This window comes from Marmota monax, unplaced genomic scaffold (assembly GCF_021218885.2).
Source record: "Marmota monax isolate L192 unplaced genomic scaffold, Marmota_monax_Labrador192_F-V1.1 WCK01_AAM20220418_F8-fsc00501, whole genome shotgun sequence".
Classification (NCBI taxonomy): Eukaryota; Metazoa; Chordata; class Mammalia; order Rodentia; family Sciuridae; genus Marmota; species Marmota monax.
The window spans coordinates 191-19,082 of NW_026693328.1; the positions used below are offsets into that span (position 1 = coordinate 191).

At 46.7% G+C, this 18,892-nt stretch overlaps 1 protein-coding gene across 1 annotated transcript; it reads left to right on the plus strand.

Moving 5' to 3' along the window:
* Nucleotides 1-268: 268 nt before the first annotated feature.
* Nucleotides 269-18,333, plus strand: Drc3 (dynein regulatory complex subunit 3; the record flags this gene model as incomplete). The annotated part of the gene is made up of 6 exons (XM_046456689.1): nucleotides 269-451; nucleotides 6,494-6,625; nucleotides 8,391-8,461; nucleotides 10,162-10,285; nucleotides 17,543-17,674; nucleotides 18,045-18,333. Coding segments are annotated over 6 exons (756 nt in total), but the record flags the coding sequence as incomplete, so codon positions are not given.
* Between the last annotated feature and the right edge of the window lie 559 nt (nucleotides 18,334-18,892).

The window sequence follows — 18,892 nt, forward strand, 5'->3', positions numbered from 1 at the left end:
TGGCCCTCAGGAATCTCTTCTGGGACCTTTTAGCCCCTTTGTTGAATTCCTCCAGTTGATAGTAGAGATGCCCCAACTACCATCTTATGCTCCAGACCTCCAATCCTGGCTCCCTGGGCCCTCATTTTCTTCATCTGTCAAAGGGGTCACATGCAGCCTTGGGTTTGAGTCCTGAGCACAGTGTTCAGCGCAGTCTATGCTCTGTGCTGAGAGGGGCCAACACCTTTGTCATGCCTGCTTCCAAGACTATCTCGAGCTTCCTTAACAGCCACTCACATATAAAGACAAATTTGTCATCATCTGCGTGAACATTTTTGAGTATGGTCTGAAACAGCAGGAGAAGCGGAAAATAGAGCTGGACACCTTCAATGAGTGCATCCAGGAGGCCATCCAAGAAAACCAGGAGGAGGGCAGACTCAAGATTGCCAAGTTCGAGGAGAAGCACTTCATGGTAGGTCCTCCCCAACCTCCTGCTCTGAGTGCCTCAAGCCCCTCCTGCTGTAGACAGTCTGCAACTCCTGTGCACTCTGACAGCCTCTAAGGTCATGTTCACTCTTACATGTGCTGGGGATCATATTGCAGCTAAGTGGCAGAGTCAAGGTCCAGCCTCACCCCCTTACCACCAGCCTTAGCTCCCTGCTGCTTGACAACAGAGCAGTAGGTCATCCCCACTCCCACCATCTCATCATTAGTTTTATAATGATTATTTGTACCACTACTATGATGACTATGACAGTCTTCGGGTCATTCATTCATTTAGCAGAACTGTGCTAAGCCCCACCTGTGCCTGGTCCTGTGATGCTCAGCCATGATGTATGTGGTTCCTGTCCTTGGTGAGATGTTACCTGCTAATATGTGCAGACTAGGTCCCAGGCCCTCTCCCCTGAGTGAACCAAGTGGTCAGTGTTCTCCCAGAGGGCAGGCAGGGAGCCTTGGGGATTCCCTGGATGCCCCTTAACTCAGGCTGAAGAACCTAGGGAAGGCTGGGGGTTAATGGGACAAAGAAAGAGTTGGCCAGGCATGGTAGAGAAAAATTGTCCCACCCAGAGGATCAGCAAAGAAGCAGCCCTGATGTTTAGGACCTTGCCCAAGCAGAGCCAAGCAGAGACCATGATTTGTACTTGATGGCAATCGATTTTTCAAATTATTGTTATTGTCATTATTTGAGATGGTGTGTTGCTGTGCTGCCCTTGAACGCCTGGGATCAAACCATCCTTTTCCTGCCTCTTGAGCGGCTGGAACTACAAGCACACTGAGTGCCCAGCACAGACAGCATCATTTTTTTTAAATATTTATTTTTTTGTTGTAGTTGGACACAATACCTTTATTTATTTTTATGTGGTACTGAGGATCAAACCCAGGGCCTTGCACGTGCTGGGCAAGCACTGTACTGCTGAGCCACAACCCCAGTCCCAGACAGCATCATTTTTAAAGACAGTATTATTAACTTCTTCTAAGTCACAGATCTCCATGCGACTCTAAGGAATGCTATGGACCTCTCTCCTTGAAAAACTGCAGGTTTACCTACAACTTCAGAGGTTTCAAGGAGCCCATAAAGTCACTCCTGGCTGAGAACTTAGTTTAAAGTAGAACAAAGTCCCCCAATAATGCCAGTTCAGATACAATGGAGGTGGCAACTGACTCCCATATGCTTCCCAACCCTCGGCTACCCCAACCCGCTTCTTACCTCATAAGCCTCTCATATGGGGCCTCGTGTTCTGAGTGAATTCTCAAGACCCTTCTTTTTACGTTCTAAGGAGGGGGGTGTCACTGCATTCAACCAGAAATTCAAAACTGCCAGCAGGGGGACACATTTGGCTCACATATGTGTTTTATTTGGCCTGAAGAGGTTGCAAACCATTTTAAGCATCCTGACATTGGAAATGTGAAGACTTGCCAGGAAAATCATAGCTGCCAGCTTCTTTGGAGGCAGTTACCATCAGGGTTGTCCTCTTTGGACTGGCCAGGTCATGCTTCAGTTCCCCTAGTCATTCAGCTGCTTCTGACATTTCTCTCTCTTTCTCTCCCTCCCTCCCTCCTCCCTCCCCCTCCCTCCATCCCTCCCTCCTCCCTCCCTCCATTCAGCTGCTTCTGACATTTCTCTCTTTCTTTCTCTCCCTCCCTCCCTCCTCCCTCCCTCCGCCCTCTCTACCTTCTCCTTCCTTCCCTCCTCCCTCCCTCCTCCCTCCCTCCTCCCTCCCTACCTCCTTTCTCCCTCCCTCTCTACCTCCTCCCTCCCTCCCTCCTCCCTCCCTCCCGTGATACTGGGAATTGAACCCAGGGGCACTCTACCACTGAGCTATAATCCCAAACCTTGAATTTATGATCCTCCTGCCTCAGCCTCAGCCTCCAAAGTGGTTGATATTATAGGTGTGTACCACTAACATTTCCTACCGGGTCCCTATAGCCACTAGGTTTGGGACATCAACTAGTAGCTCTTCCTAAAACCAGGGGTTCCTGACCCTCTTAACAATTAGTCTCTTTGGAGAAGCAAGACATGGGCCCATGGGCCCAGCCGAGCCTGACTCAGAATATGCCCCTCACTGTCTGGCTCCTCAAAGGCCAACTAAGCTGAAAAAAAAAAAAAAAATATATATATATATATATATATATATATATATATATATAATTTTTTTTTAAATTTAGTTGGATTACAATGCCTATATTTTATTTGTTTATTTATTTATTTATATGTGGTGCTGAGAATCGAATCCAGGGCCTCGCACGTGCTAGGAGAGCACTCTACCGCTGAGCCACAACCCTAGCCCCCTGAGTGCTCTTCTTAGAGTCAAGAGCAGTGATTCTCATCCAGTCTGCACATCAGAGCTCACAGGGCCTGGAAACAAGCTGATAGCTGCGCCCAGGTGCACCCAGTTAGGTATTTGGCCCAGCACTGGGCTTTTCCAGAACTCCCCACATGCTTCCAATGCTCAACCCAAATTGAGGTCACTGACTTGGAAGTTCCCAAGATCCCATGGTCCCTGAGGGCCTCAGCTTCCCCTCCCCTCATAGGTCCCCTCCTATAGCTTTGTCCTGCTCTTCTCCAGCTTCCTCATCATACATAGCACCCAGCAGAGTACATCTTGAGGTCACAGTGCAATCAGTTAAGGCTTGGGGCTCATATAGACCCCTCACTGGTGACCCAGAGAAATATCATTGACCAGCTACTAGCATACATATCTTAATTGTGAAATGGAGATAATCCCTCACAGAAATGTAGGGGGAGCTGGGCACAATGGTGCACACCTATAATTCCAGCTACTCAGGAGGCTGAGGCAGGAGGATTACAAGTTTATGGCCAGCCTCAGCAATTTAGCAAGACCCTGTCTCAAAATTTAAAATAAATAAAAAGGACTGGGGATGTAGATTAGTATTGAACACTCCTGGTTTCAATTCCCAGTACCACAAATAAAATAGAATAAAATAACAAGAACTGCAATGAGAATCCATCAAGACAGAGAGAAAGCCCTCGTGTAAGCAAAGTCAGCATGAAATAATGACCAGGCAGGTCCTTGTGTCATCAGATTCACTTTTGAAAAGGTGATACGTGCACATGGCAGAAAATGGAAATTATCCACCAGAGGGTCCAGTCTCCTGTGTGTGTGTGTGTGTGTGGTGTGACATGAAAACATAGCATGCACTGTTATGCACTTTGCTAGACTATCCATTTCAGAGAGTCTACTAGGACTGAATAATTTGCCTCATTTTCTAAATGGGTATAAGATATCTCAACGCCTAAATGAGCTGGAATTAGCCAGCTTGATAATTGATAATGGACAATTAATTTTTCCCCAACATTTTGCTCTTTGAAACAGTGTTGCTATGAATAAATTGGTGCAAATCTGACCTTTAGAATGAAATCCTAAAAATGCAACTATGCATTGGGTCTTTTAGTGGTTTCTGCCCAAATGCACCACAGAGCCTGTTCCTTCCAAGGCTGACAGCCAATACCACAAGCTTTGTCAACCTGGTGCACCCTGCTTATTTCTCTTAAGTGGGTATGAGCAGCTCCTACTGAGCTGTACCCTGGCCCATGAATTTTTTTTTTAATGTAGTAGAATTTATCAATCTTTTTTCAGGTTGTACCTGGAGAGAACTTCTCCACTCTGAGATTTTTTATTAAAAATCTCCCATGTTTTCTTCTAGTGCTTTTTTTGGTTTTACTTTTCACATTTCCATCTTCACTCCATTGGGAATTTGTCTTAATGCAAATGAGGCAGGGATGGAGCCTGGCTTCTCTCCAGATGGGAAGCTATCATCAGTGTCCTGCATCCCACTGAATCACACCCCTTTACCCCATTTACTTCATCCTTCATCATGACTAATACCAAGTATTGACAAAAACAAACTGACATTGTTCGTGTCCCCAGACCCTTTGGTGGTGCGCAGCTGGTGTTCAGGGGCTGTGCTGGCCCCAGGGCTGCTCTCCAGCTCCTAAGCACAGTCTCATTCCAAATGGTTCAGCATTTTACCACTGGCTTCCATTTGCTCCCTGGGATTCTATGTGGGTCCCACTGATTCCCTCAAAGACTGGAACTGTCTTTCTGCTCTGGTTTGAATGTAGTCTGTCGGTGCTGCAGTTCATATTGAGGCATGGTGTTGGGAGGTGGTGTCTTTAAGAACTGATTAGTTCAATAGGAGGGATTAATGCTTTTCTCACTCACATGGGATGGAGTAGGTACCTTGAGAGGCAGGTCATTATAAAGCAAGCTCTGCTTTCCAGCTCATTCTCTTGCACCTGCTTTTCCTTGTGACCTCTTCTGCACTTTTGTCACTTGCCAGTCTTGCATGCACTCATGCTATGTAATGCTATCCACCATGATGTCATGCAGCCAAAAGGCCTCATGAGAGGTCGAATAGATAGGGTCACCCAATCTTGCACTTTCAGCCTCTAAAACTGTGAACTAAAAGACATTTTTTTTTTTTTGGCAATGTTGGGACTCAACCCAGGGCTTCATGCATGATAGGCAAGCACTCACCACTGAGCTAATTCCCAACCCTAAACCTCTTTTCTTTATACCTTATCCAGCATCAGGTATTTTGCTACAGATATACAAAATGGACTAAGACACTTTTTTCCCAGTGTCTTTCCTGACTCTCATCTATTATAGTCATTTTATCAGAGCCTCTGTAAATCAAACCCCCACTTGTTTTCAGGTGCCTCATGTATAAAGCCTCTGTTTCCTGGGACTTTGTGAAGTTCAGATTCTTCTTTCCACTAACAGGGAGGAAACTAAAGCTTAGAGAACAAAAGTAGCTCTCTCTTGCTAATAAGTGATCCAGGACTCAAATTCAGGCTCACCTGACCCTAAAGGGCAGGTACAATTTCACACTTAGCCTGTTAGTGTGTTCAACTAGAACCAAGAATGAAATTGACTTACAACAGATTAAGGAGGAAAAGCATACTTTTTTTTGCAGTGCTGGAACCCAGAACCTTATGCATGCTAGGCAAGTGGTCTACTCTTGAGCTAAATTCTCAGCCTACAAATTTTATTTAGTAATTCACTGGTACATGGGAGCACTCCAAGAAAAGCTCCAAAGCAGCATTTAGGGCTATAGGGTTAATACATAGTCACATATCACTTAATAGTGGGGTCTATTCTGAGAAAAGTCACTTGGTGATTTCATTATTGTGAAATTAAGACTGCTATGACGTCACTGAGTGATAGGAATTTTTCAGCTCCCTCATAATCTATGGGACCACTGTCATGTATGTGACACATCATTGACCAAAATGTCATTATATAGCATATGACTATACTAAATGGGAAAAAATTGTGAAAATATGACAAGATTGGGCTGGGGATATAGCTCAGTTGGTAGAGTGCTTGCCTTACATGCGCAAGGCCCTGGGTTCGATCCCCAGTACCAAAAAAAAATGTGTGTGTGTGTATATATACATGACAAGATAAAAGGGTTAGGCTAGGCTATGGTAGAGAAGCAACTAAGCAGACAAGGGATAGTTTAACAAGGTTCAATGGCATGGATTTCCCTTGGCCTTTACTCCCCATCTTTAGTGATAAGAATGTCTTCCCTTCTTCTGGTACAGGAAGGGCACCATTCTTGTGGGATTTTAATCTCCTGCTTTTAGGGAAGAAGGGTCAGCATTCCCTTCTTGCATCTACTATTTTTCAAGCACCTATCCCCAGCACTGGGTTGGATCCAGGATTCAGCGGTGCTCTACTACTGAGTTATACCCCGGCCCTTTTTAAATTTTTTACTTTGGGACAGGATCTCACTCAGTTGCCCATGCTGGCCTTGAACTTGCAATTTTCCTGCCTCAGACTTCCAAGTAGCTGGGATTATAGGTGTGTGCCACCATGCCAGGTTTCTAAAGCACCTTTCACTCAAAATAATATGCTAACGTCACAAGCTCCCAGAACTGGCAAATGACAGAAGTGAGACTTGAACTTTAGGCAAAACCAAATTGCCACTTGCCATCAACTAATTATGCTTAACTGTTGATTCCTAAAGCACAGGCTTTTGTTTCCAGAATTTAAATAGCATCCGAGAAGAATCTGATCTGCTCAACATTGAGAAGAAGATAATGGAGTGCAGTGAGGATATCACTGAGCTATTCAACGTGCTCATGACACTGGAGATGCAGCTGGTAGAGCAGCTGGAGGTGAGGTTGGGCCTGGGTGCAGATGCAAGAAACTGGTGGCTCAGCTGAGAAACCGCTCCATGAGCTGCAGCCTCCATGCGTGTTGGAAAGGTCCAGTGTGATCTAGAGTGTCACACTGAAGCCTTCTTGCTCATCATTCCTGTGTTCCCCCTGGCCTCCCCACCCCCTCACCGGGGATGGAACCCAGGGCTTCATGCAAGCACTTTGCCACTAAGTCGCACCCCCAGCCCCTGCTTTTATATATTTTTAATAATTTAGATGGTAAGTGACTCTTGTGGAGAATGAGAGGTGAGCTCATTCCTCTGGAATGTTCCTCTCCTTCTGAAAGAGCCCAAAGCCTCAGCAGAGAGAGGTTTTTTTATTAGACCCAAAAGCAGTCCCAGGGCTTGCAAGACAAAGTAAACCCCCACTCCAGGACCAAACAAAGGCGCCTCCGCATCGCAGCCTGTGGTTGCTGTCTCCCTGGCGATGCGAGGAGCCTGCAACTCAGTAGCAAGATGTGGAAATGAAAAGCGCTGCTGTCTAAAATTCATTAGCAGCCAGGGTGACTTGTGTGTTCGCTGGCAGCAGAGGCCGGGAATCGGAAGTGGTGTGATGAATTGAACCTCATCTGATGCTGCCGTGGCTGGGCCAAGAGATAGCGCCTAATCAATTCCTCACACGTCAAGTGACACCTCAGACATGAGATAGATTTCGCCATCACATCCCGCAGCAGCCACTCGCTCCCCGCTGGGAAATGCTCAAGCACTGCAGAAGGAACACGCAGCGCCAGGGGAGGGCCCGCCAGCAGCCCACGACCTTTTCAAGCAGGGAGATCGCTTTTCAACATCCAAACGTTTCCCAGAACCGTGCACTGTCCTACGTGTATTACCAGTGACCAAAAGGCGGGGAGGACACTCATGCTTTTCAATGACCCTATTTTTATTCACCACAGCAGCACTCATACACACATTTGGAAAATGTCTCATTTGCTGGGCCTGCAGGCAGTCCTTGGCTTCCTGTAGATACCCTGTACCCCTAGCCTACCTTGCAGCCCTCGGAGTGTGGCAGATCAGGGCAGGGGCCTCCCAGAGCAACAGGCCTCACAATTGCATCTTCCATTATTCCCTTCATAACACTAACTTCCATTTAGGCCACAGGTGCTTTGCTAAGCACCAGGAAATAGCAACTAACAGTAACAGCTAACACTCCCTGAGGGTCTCCTCTCTGTCAGGCACCTTGCAAAGTATTTTGTGCAAAGCAGCTCATTTAACCCCACCCCAATTCCAGGAGACAGGCACCAGCCAGGAAACCCATTTCACAGATGAGGAAGGAGAGGCCCAGAAGATTAGGTGACTTTCCCAGAGTAATACACAAGGGTGGGGCTGGGATGCTGATACAGGCAGGCTGACTCTTTATAGCTCCCTCACTGTTTCTTTGGAAGTTGATAGATGACATTGAGAAACCCTAAATAAGGGTGTTAGTCTGTGGAGATAGTGGGGGTAAGAGGAATAAGACCAGGACAGGTGTTTCTGGCAGAGGGACCAACAGACAAAGCCCAAGAGAGCATTTAACCTTTAAAGTGGGGAGTTTGTTGATAGTGGAGAGTAACAAAGCTCTGGAGAGAGGAAAGGTCATTTCTCAACCATCTTCCCAGGGAGGTCAAGGTGGATAGTGTCCACCCCTAAAGATATGTGATTAAAGGAAGCACCTGCTAAGTTCTGAGCACCACCTTTTGCTCTGATGCAAAGTATCTAAATATACAAGTTAACTTTATCCTTTCCAGGAGACCATAAACATGTTTGAAAGGAACATCATTGACTTGGTGGGACTCTTTATCGAAAATGTCCAAGGCTTATATCCTTTTTGTGATGACACCTCCACAGGAAGATACTACATAGTTCCTAGGGATGTCCTGGCTTCTTGGGGAGATAGGGAAAAGGTGTCTGCAGTTCTAACAAAAGGTAAGGAAGGGGCTGGGGATGTGGCTCAAGTGGTAGCACGCTCGCCTGGCATGCGTGCGGCCCAGGTTCTATTCTCAGCACCACATACAAACAAAGATGTTGTGTCTGCCTAAAACTAGAAAATAAATATTAAAAAAAAAAAGTAAGGCAGGGTAAGCCTTCTTCAGAATCTTAAGCAAGATGCAAATAAGTGGGTTTCTCTTCCAGATGGCCATCTGCAGATCACCACTGCCCCTCCCACTGCCCCCTGTGCCCTAAACAGGTTGGCAGAGGTAGTAAGAAGTTAGCACTCCACATCATATTTCACTTTTTACTGGAAATACCTATTTGCCATTTGATTTGGAGAAAGATCTACACCTCCACCAAGAGGATATTTAAATTCACTATAGGATTCTATTTAATGGGGATCTCCACCTTTGAAATTAGAGGAATGTAAAACATTCAGTTTTCCACCAACAAAAAAGCTTCAAAGGATGAAGGCTTAGAACCACATAAAATGTTCAAAAGAATGTTCTTTAGGGTCCAAGGTGGTTTCCCAACCTTTAGGACAACAGTAGTCTTGTTAGAGTGACATTCAGATGCCCAGAGTGACTGCCGTACAATAGAGTCCTTGCCTGTTTTTTCTCAAGGTGGGTGATGTTCATGGGAAGATGACACCCCAAAATCACCATCTGCTCCTGTGTTGCAGCCTAACACACTCTGGGGCTTAAGTAACATCTACATTGAAGACACAAATTACTTACATTGTGTTTCTCAGGTTGAATGTTAGGGTCAGAAATTGACATATGGAGCATGTCAACCCTTCAGCCACCTGAACTAAGGGCCCTGTTACACTGGGGGAGGGGGGGGATGGCAAACTGTATGCAAGCCCTGGTTCTGTCCTCTTGGGGCTCAGATCCAGCAAGTGGACAGAAGTTATGGCAGTAACAAGTGGTACCCAATGCACAGGTGAGTAGCAGCCAACTTGGAGGCCAGGACCAAGTGCCTCCATGAGAGAGGGTCCACTAAGGCTCTTACTAAGTGGCCAAAGGGACCAGGAGAAAGGGTAGGGGAGAGTATACAGGTAGAGAAGGTAGCATGCACGAAGGTCCTGAGGGTGGGCCAGAGGAGCTTGGTTCTTAGGCCATGTCAGAGAACTGGAAGTTCCCAGGCACTTTAAGCAGGGGACAGATGGGTCCTGGCTACCCTTGTCCTTAAGCTCACTATGGCTGCTATGAGAAGAAGGGGCAAGAATGAGAGATTAGCTAGGAGTGGCAGTGCATGCCTGTAATCCCAGTGGCTCAGGAGGCTGAGGATGTTCAGGGGTTAAACACTCCTAGGTTCAATCCCTGGTGCAAAAAGGAAAAAAAAAAAAAAAGAGGAAAAGAAAAAAAAGAGTGGGGGAATTGGGGAGTGGCCTGGGGTTTGGTACGCATGGGTGACATCTGTGAGGATGATAATGCTTCCTGACATCTCAAGAGTTTGCCTTGAGCCTTAAAGTCTGCTCTCCTCTAGTTGAGATGAGATGGACTTTTGCTTGACAGAAGTTCAGCCACAGGTCAGGAAAGTGCCCGTCCTGCCCCAAACCTGGCTTTGCTTAACTCACGGTTGCACTATGGCTCAGTGCCGGGACCTTGAAAATCACCACCATGAGAAACTCCTGGAAATCGCCATCAACACCCTAGAGAAGACTGCTAAGGGTGAGATAGGCAACGACCTCCCTGAGGATGTGCGCGCGGTGAGCACGGAGAGCGGGGCTGGGCGCTCTGGGCGGGGCTGGGTGCTCTGGGTGGGGCTGGGCATGGAGGGCGGGGGTGAGCGCGGTGGGCGGGGCAGAGCGCTCTGGGCGGGGCTGGGAGCAATGGGCGTGGAAACCAGACAGCCTTCCAACTCCGCTTGGTGCCTCGGGTAAACTCGACAACCTCCCGGAGCCTCAGTTTCCCTATCTATAAAGGGAGGCAGTAATCCACTTTGCAGGGTTGTTGGTGGATGAAATAGGTTTACCAAATAAAGCACTCAGTAGGGCCCATTAAAGAGGAGATCCTGACGATTAGGTGGTTTCAACTTTCCAACAGTTTGGTTTCTGAAAGTTCAATTCTGTAGGGGCTTCTGACGCTTTCTCAGAGAGGCAGTTACAAATAGAAGTTAAGAACTGAGATTTCCAGCCGAACGTATCTGTTTATGAAAACTACTGGGATGTGGGAATCACCCCCCAAAGGGTGATGCAGCCCCAGTTCCCACCAGCATGTCCACCATGGGTGGACCTCCGGGAAGCGGGGTGGATAGGGCCCAGATCCAAACACTTTCTTATCAAGGGCTTGTTTTTTCTAATGCTTGTTCATTAGCAGCCAGCTAATGAACCTTATGGTGAATTTGTAGATAGGCTTATTCAAACAGCTACCAGAGTTTTTGGCAAAGCAGACAACTGAGCTAACCGGCCTCAAGAGCAGGAGGATTGTGGGAGGTGGAGAGAAGCTTGTGGGAGAGAGAGAGGCTTGTGGAAAGCCGGTGGTGGCAGTTGAGGCTCTGAGGATTTTTCCTGAGAGGCTGTTTTGTTTGGCGTGTGTGGTTCTAAAAATAAAGTTAGTTTCTTTTGACAAGTGGCTCCTGATTGTTCCCAGCCAGACTGCGGCAATTCCACTGCCATTCCCTTGTTTTCTTTTCATCACCATGTTACCATGAGCCAAACCACTGCTATCCGTTACCTGGCCCAATAGCCTCCTTGCTCGGCTTGCTTGTTTCCTGTGTATGTGTGTGTGTGTGTGTGTGCCTGCGCGCGCACACCAGGGCCTTGTGCATGCTGGGCAAGCCCTCCATAGTTGATCTATACCGCCAGCACTTTTTCCTTTTTTTAAAAAAAAATTGAGGCTGCGCCTCCCTAAGGCTGGCCTCAGCCTCCCAAGTAGCTAGGATTATACCCCAGCATTACTGTGCACATGGCCTCGCTGTTCTCTTATGGGCTGCTCTCCATACACAAAGGGAGACTTTGAAAATCCAAACCACATCATTTTGCTCTTTTGCACAAGCCCCCTCCCCTATGGCTCCCCATAACTCTTAGGATTAGTTCCTCCCCATAGTCACCCATGCCTCAGGACTAGGCCTGCCTACTTCAGCAGTATCCCCCCACACCACCCTGAAACTCCTGATGCCGGGTGCCCCAGCCTCTGAGCTGTTCCCCAGTCTCCCAGGCTTGCTCCTTTCAGATGATACTCCATCTGGCAGATGTGTTCTTTCCTTAGGTCTCCATATACCTGGCTAGTCCTTGTTATTCAGATCTCAGCTCAAATGTCAGCTCCTTTGAGAGGCCTTCCCTTATCACCTTCTTAAGAACCTGTTGTCTATCAGGCACCTCATTGTCTTATCAGGGCAGAGACTTATCACAGTTCCAAACTCTCTGGTTTGTGTTGATTTTCTTATGTGACTATTCACATTTATATAAGTTCCTGGGAGTGGGGACAGGGATGGCCTTTTCACCACCATGTGCATTCCAGTGCCAGCAACAATGTAAACTGTCCATTGTAGATACCAGGAATTGCCAGAGGGATGAGTGGGTGAAAGCCTGTGTTCACCTAGCCTCTGCTCCATCAGGTGCTGGGTGACGATTGGCAGTCCTGACATCCACAGCCTCTGTTCCGGGGCCAAAACAAACACCTACCACAGCAGGACCACTTGACATCAGCCTTTCTTCTCTATGCCACAAATGTGGCTAATTGTGGATCAGTCACAGAAAAGTGCCATCTTCCCCAAGCCAGAAAGTAATCTCCCCTGAGGGAGTCCATCCTCAAACACCCCAGACAGATCCTCACGGTGGCGTCCCAGTCTCAGGTCTGGGATACTCAGTGGATATAGGACTGCAGTGTGCTCACTCTCCCGTGCCTGGGACACATGGTGAAAGAAGGACCCTGGAGGTCAATAGCAGAGAAGCAGGCTGTACTAATGCTAGTGGTCAACCTTCCCTGCTACCCAGCTGGCCCTGCCTAATGCCACCTGACACCTATTCCCTATTGCTACCCAAACCGAGAACCTGCTGACTAAGCCCCAGCTAACTGTAGTGACTAGTGACACAAGAGTTCCCTCACTGGGGGCTTGCCACTGTCTAGGCTTGATGGTCACAAATCTCCTTTACTTCACCAAAGACTCCACAAAGGAGGGGCCATAATCATTCCCAGGATACAAAGGACAAAACTGGGTAAGATCTGTCCAAGTGGTACAGCCTATGAGGACTGGAGACTGGATTCAGACTCTGGTCTGACAGATGCAGAGCCCAGACCATTACTATAGAGCCAATGCTGTGCCCCTCACTGTAGATACAAGATGGCAGACATTCTGAGACTTCCACGGCTCCAGGCACTTGGCCACAGGGTTCTGCCTCTGAGCTAAGGGGTTGCTTGGGCTCACTGGCAGGGCCGTTGTGGAGAACTCTCCTCAAGGCCTCATAAGGGACAACCAGTGTGAGACTGTCCTCTTGGGAATGTCTGCAGTTACAACAGGGCTATTGCCTAAGATTCCTTCCAGGTAGGCAACAAAATGTGGCTGCTTGTTCTTGGGGCAACAGTATGCCCTTGACTGTAAGTGATAATCACAACCAGTAGCTGACATTTACAGTGGGCCTCCCTTTGAGAATCACTGGGCACCAACTGCTCTTTTAATCTCATTACCATGGTAAAATAGATACCATTATGGTTCTCGTTTTATAGATGAGGAAATTGGGGGCTGGGATTGTGGCTCAGAGGTAGAGCGCTCACCTAGCATGCGTGAGGCCCGGGGTTCGATCCTCAGCACCACATAAAAAAATAAAATAAAATAAAATAAAGATATGTGTCTACCTATAAGTAAAAAATAAATATAAAAAAACAAACAGATGAGTGGGGCTGGGATTGTGGCTCAACGGTAGAGTGCTCGCCTAGCACGGGCGGGACCTGGGTTCGATCCTCAGCACCACATAAAAATAAAGGCATTGTGTTGTGTCCATCTACACCTAAAAAATAAATATTAAAAAAAAAACAGATAAGGAAATTGAGGCTCAGAAATTAAAGCAAACTGTCCAAGCAGTAGAACTATGATATTAAACTCAGGCAGTTTGACTCAAAGACTTTGACAAAATATCTACTGAGCCTGAGGGAAGTGTTCAAAGGAAGGAATAGGGTCTTGGGTAAAAAAATCTGACTGCTGTTACTTGATGATCAATGAGTGGATCATGATAAAGTCACACTGATGGAGTTATCTCTAAAACTCTTCTCATTCAGTTTGGTGATTATTATCAGCTCCGGCCATACGTGGGCCCCAACATGTCACACGCCTGTATGTTCAAGTCCTTTCCAGCTTGGACAGGAAAAGCAGAACATAAGTGCTGAGAGAGCCTAGGGCTGGCAGTAAGCGATGGCCTCAGAGTGGTTCTGGCAGACACAGATGCCTATTTGAAGGGTAGAAGAATGTCAGATGCACTACCTGGCAGGACAAGTGCTCAGACCATGGCCATGGGGAGAACTTTCAAGTCCCCAGCATCTGCTCTAGGGTGGCTGCGATGAGATTCCAGCCAAGGGCTGCTCCTTGTCTGTGTCACCAGTATGACAGGATGATCTGATCCCACACAGCTGGGGCAGCAAATCCTTAAGCTACCAGCACCACAGTGATCCTGGGGAGGGGCACCACCTGTGCCTTTTTAAAAGTCCTCTTCAAGAAATCACTTCGAGGGGCTGGGGTTGTGGCTCAGCGGTAGGGCGCTTACTTAGAACGTGTGAGGACCTGGGTTCAGTCCTCAGCACCACATAAAAATAAATAAAAATAAAGGTGTTTAAAAAAAAAAAAGAAATCACTTTGAAAGAAACGTGTCTTTATAGCTCCTGGGGCCACCTCTGTGAAGTCCAGCAAGGTACACAGAATGGTTTTGGGGGGGGACAGCTCAGAGAGCTGTTGTTCCTCATGGGGTTTGCACAGCCCCTGCCTCTACTCCTGCAGAAACTGGAGGGGAATACAGAATATTCTTTTCTTTTTTCTTTCTTTCTTTCTCTCCTTCTTTCTTTCTATTTTGTACCAGGGATAGAACCCAGGGGCACTCAACCACTGAGCCACATCCCCAGCCGTTTTTTTTTTTTCTTCAATTTTTTTGTAGTTGTAGATGGACAGTATGCCTTTTTATTTATTCTTATGTGGTCCTGAGGCTTGAACCCAGTGCCTCACCTGTGCTAGCTAAGTGCTCTGTCACTGAGCTATAGCCCCAGCCCCTCCCCAACCATTTTTTATATTTTATTTTGAGACAGAGTCTCACTGAGTTGCTCAGGGACTCACTAAGTTGCTGAGGCTGGCTTTGAACTTGCGATCCTCCTGTCTCAGCTTCCCAAGCCACTGGGATTATAGGTGTGCGCCACCACACCCAATGGAATATAAAAGATTCTGCCCATAAGAATTATTTCAAGAGAGAAAACTGAAATGACCACCACCCTAGACCACCCCAAATCCAGAAAGAACTTGCCATTTGAATTTCTACAGAATCTCTCAGCTAAGCACGTTGGTACATATCTATAGTTTCAACTGCTTGGGAGGACAAAGCAGAAGAATTGCTTGAGCCCAGGAGTTTGAAGTCAGCCTTGGCAACATAGACCCCTTCTCAAGAACAAAAACAAAAAGAAAAAGCCATAAGAATTTCTTTAAGCCAGATTCTTTCTGTTTGCATTTTGCAAATGGCACACCAGTTTTTGATCACCAATTCTAACTCATGTTTCTAAGCAGACTTCAATTTCTCTTGCTTCTCAGAGCCTCCAAAGCCATTTTCTATATGTTCAAACTCAGGAGGATTATTTTCCTGTGTGGCCGAAGAAAATAGCTACAATTCAGACTGGGGATGTAGCTCAGTGGTAGAGCACTTGCCTAGCACATATGAGGCCCTGGGTTCAATCCCAATCCTTAGCACCAAAAAAAAAAAAAAAAGAGAGAGAACCATTATAACTCACTTTTATTTTTTTATTGTTATAGATAGACACGATATTTTTTTAAGAGAGAGTGTGTGAGAGAGGGAGAGAGAGAGAATTTTTTAATATTTTTAGTTTTCAGCGGACCCAACATCTTTGTTTGTATGTGGTGCTTTGGATCGAACCCGGGCCGCACGCATGCCAGGCGAGCTCGCTACCGCTTGAGCCACATCCCTAGCCCCTAGACACAATATTTTTATTTTGTTTATTTATTTTTATGTGGTGCTGAGGATCTAACCCAGTGCCTCACATGTGCAAGGCAAGCGCTCCACCACTGAGCTACCAACTCCAGCCCGACTACAACTCACTTTTTTAGAATGTTAGAGTGAGAAAATTTTAATGAGGAGTTGATATGGCTATTGCTATTTCTAAAATACCTGGCCTCTAACTCTTGAGCACACTGACGGAGGCTTATTGTAGGCAAGTTTTACACATCTCTGAGCCCTTCCCAGAGTCTGGCCTAGGACCTTGTACAAACAGGGTAAGAACTTAATAACCGCTAGTCATTTCTCCCATGGGACTATGCCAACTGGTCCCACAGTCACCTCTTTCCCCACATTAGCTAACCTGGCTTTTCCCACATGGGATTCTGTAGAAAACTTGCATCCCATAGACATTATTCTGAAATGGGGTTGGTGGTCAAATAAATAGGAAAACCAAGAAAAACAAAGTTAAAATGGTTTATTTTCTGCAGGCCTTTGCAGAGCCTTCAGGATACTTTGTCTCCTGTAAAATCTTCATTTGGGGCCTAGAGGTATTGGCTTTCTCATTTGTGTTTGACCAAAAAATACCTGCAAAGAGCAGAAATATTAATAGCTCAAGATTCCACAGAACAGTCAGAAGTGACGGCACATGCCTATAATCCCAGTGGCCCGGAGGCTGAGGCAGGAGAATCATAAATTCAAAGTCAACTTTAGCAACGTAGTGAGACCCTGTCTCAAAATTTAAAAAAAAGGGGGGGGGGCTCTGAATGTGGCTCAGTAGTTAATTGGTGCTGGGTTCAATCTCTGGTACAAAAAAAAAAAAAATTCCACAAAACATAGTTTGGAGACCATTATGTTAAATGCTACTATGGTGGTGGTGGTGGTGGTGAGAGGAAACAAAAAACCCAGTACAGGTTGAGCATCCCTGATTCAAAAATCCACAATGGGTTTTGGAGCATTTCGGATTTCAGATTTTCCAAGTGGGAATCTCAAAATTCTATGCAAATATTCCCCAAATCTCCATAACTACAGAATGTAAAACATTTCAGACAAGAGATACTCTGCCTGTATGCATTCCATCTGAAGCCCTCCCTATAACAAAAATTGAGGTCCTTTGCTATTCTTGGCATCACAAAGTACCTCTGATTCAAAATGGAAGCAGCTGCTTACTAAGTGCTTCAGCAACCTTCTCCCTGCTCTGCGCTCCATTTTCAACCACTCCAGGCACAGACAGCTACAGTTGTTGACACCGAAGACCAGCCAGGCCTTCTAGAGGATGGTTGGTTGTAACAACTTTTTACAAGGCAGTGAACAAGGTCAGGAACAAGAGAAGGCAGAAGGAGACCCCAAATAGTGTCCAAGATTTGCTTTTATTGACGCGAGAGGCAGTGAAATGACAAATAAGGGGTGAACGCCCCAGGTTTGCAGGGCCTGCTGTCCTTGGAGCAGCCTCAGGATCTCTGGCCAGCCTCATACTTCCCAGGGGTTTGGGGCAAGTCAGACTTGAAAACCCTGAGAGAGATGCTTTGTGAGAACAGATGTCCTGAGTGGGGTTGCCCTGGGCAGCCATCTGCCTTCTCCCTGGAGAAAACATGCTCCCAGTGAGGATTGCAGAGTAACACCTGCCACTGTCCTGGTCAGGGAAGTGGCTGCCACCTGAAATGAGCAGGCACAAAGCACACCGATACAAAGGTAAGGTTCTCTACCAGGTGCGGCCTGCACAGCCAGGAGACTCCCAGGGGTCCCTTTTCTATTCAACCCCCTCATTTTGTATTTAGGACATAATGACATGCACAGTTTCATTTGGGCCTTCTCATTCACCAGCTTTTTATCGACAAAGACACGGTTGTTAATGCTGTTGGGGCATCGCATGACATCCACCTCCTGAAGATTGACAATCGAGAAGATGAGCTGGTGACCAGGGTCAACTCTTGGTGTACACACTTAGTAGACAAAGTGAGTAAATGCCAACCCATCCTAGCAAGCTGGGCCAACTTTTCTAGCTACCAGCCAGAGCGAATGGGGATCTTACTGTTTTCTATGAGGAACAAAACGGACAAAGAAATAGTTAAGGATTACAGATTTCCACAGTGAAAACTTAGGGTTGCTCGGTCAGAGACTTTCAAACCCACGTGCTTCATCATTTCTCTAACTCCTACATCGAATATAGAGAGATCAGCTGAACACAAGGAGGCTCTGAAGTAAATGAGGCATGGAAACTATGGAGATTTCAAAGAACAATTTTTCTTTCCCTCAAACTCACTTCAGTAAAAGATATTAACCAATTATCTGATTGAAGGCCCTGGGCTTTGATTTCTATCCCCAGATTCACAAGGATGAGATCATGAGGAACCGCAAGCGAGTGAAAGAAATCAATCAATACATTGACCACATGCAGAACGAGCTGGACAACCTGGAATGTGTCGATATCGTAGATTAGATGCCAGGGGTCCTCTTCAAAATACGCGACAGCCCTACCTGAGGAGCGGGCTCAATTTACCAACCGTCTGGGGAGAGTTACTGGGAATTCCTAACCCAAGTCTCCTCTTGACATTACTCCTTCCCCACCCGTGGAAAAAGTTCCGAATACAGAGAAAAATAAAGGATTTATGTCACCTTTCTCCTATTCTTAGAGAGAGAGAGAGAGAGAGAGAGAGAGAGAGAGAGAGAGAGAGAGAATATCCACATCTATATGTGAACAAGAAAAAAGATGAGGGGGAATAGCAGTCTCTGGCCAGTCAATAAGAGTGGGTCCCAAGATGGCCAGTGGTTAGCTGGAGGTATGATTGTGACAGAATAGCAGATGTCTGTTGAGTGCTGTTCCCTTATTGGTACCCAGAACAGGCTGCAGATGTGCACATAGCCCTCCCCTCTTTGGGTGCTGAGGACCAGGGAGGCAAGGGAGGCCAAGGTTCCCACCACAATGCTGGGGGCTGGGCCAGCCCTCCAAGGCAAAGGACATGGCTCCCTATGGCTCAGTGCTTGGCTATAGGGACCCAATGACCCTCCAGGAGTTAAGGGTGCAGGCTGGCCATCCTAGCCCTATGACGTCACCTTTGCTGCCTGACCTTCATCTGTGACAGTACCTCCTTGGAGTATCGTTGAGGGGTTCAGAGTGTGTGTGTGTGAAATAGAGGAGCATGGGGTCAATGCCCTGTGACCAGGGGTAATGAC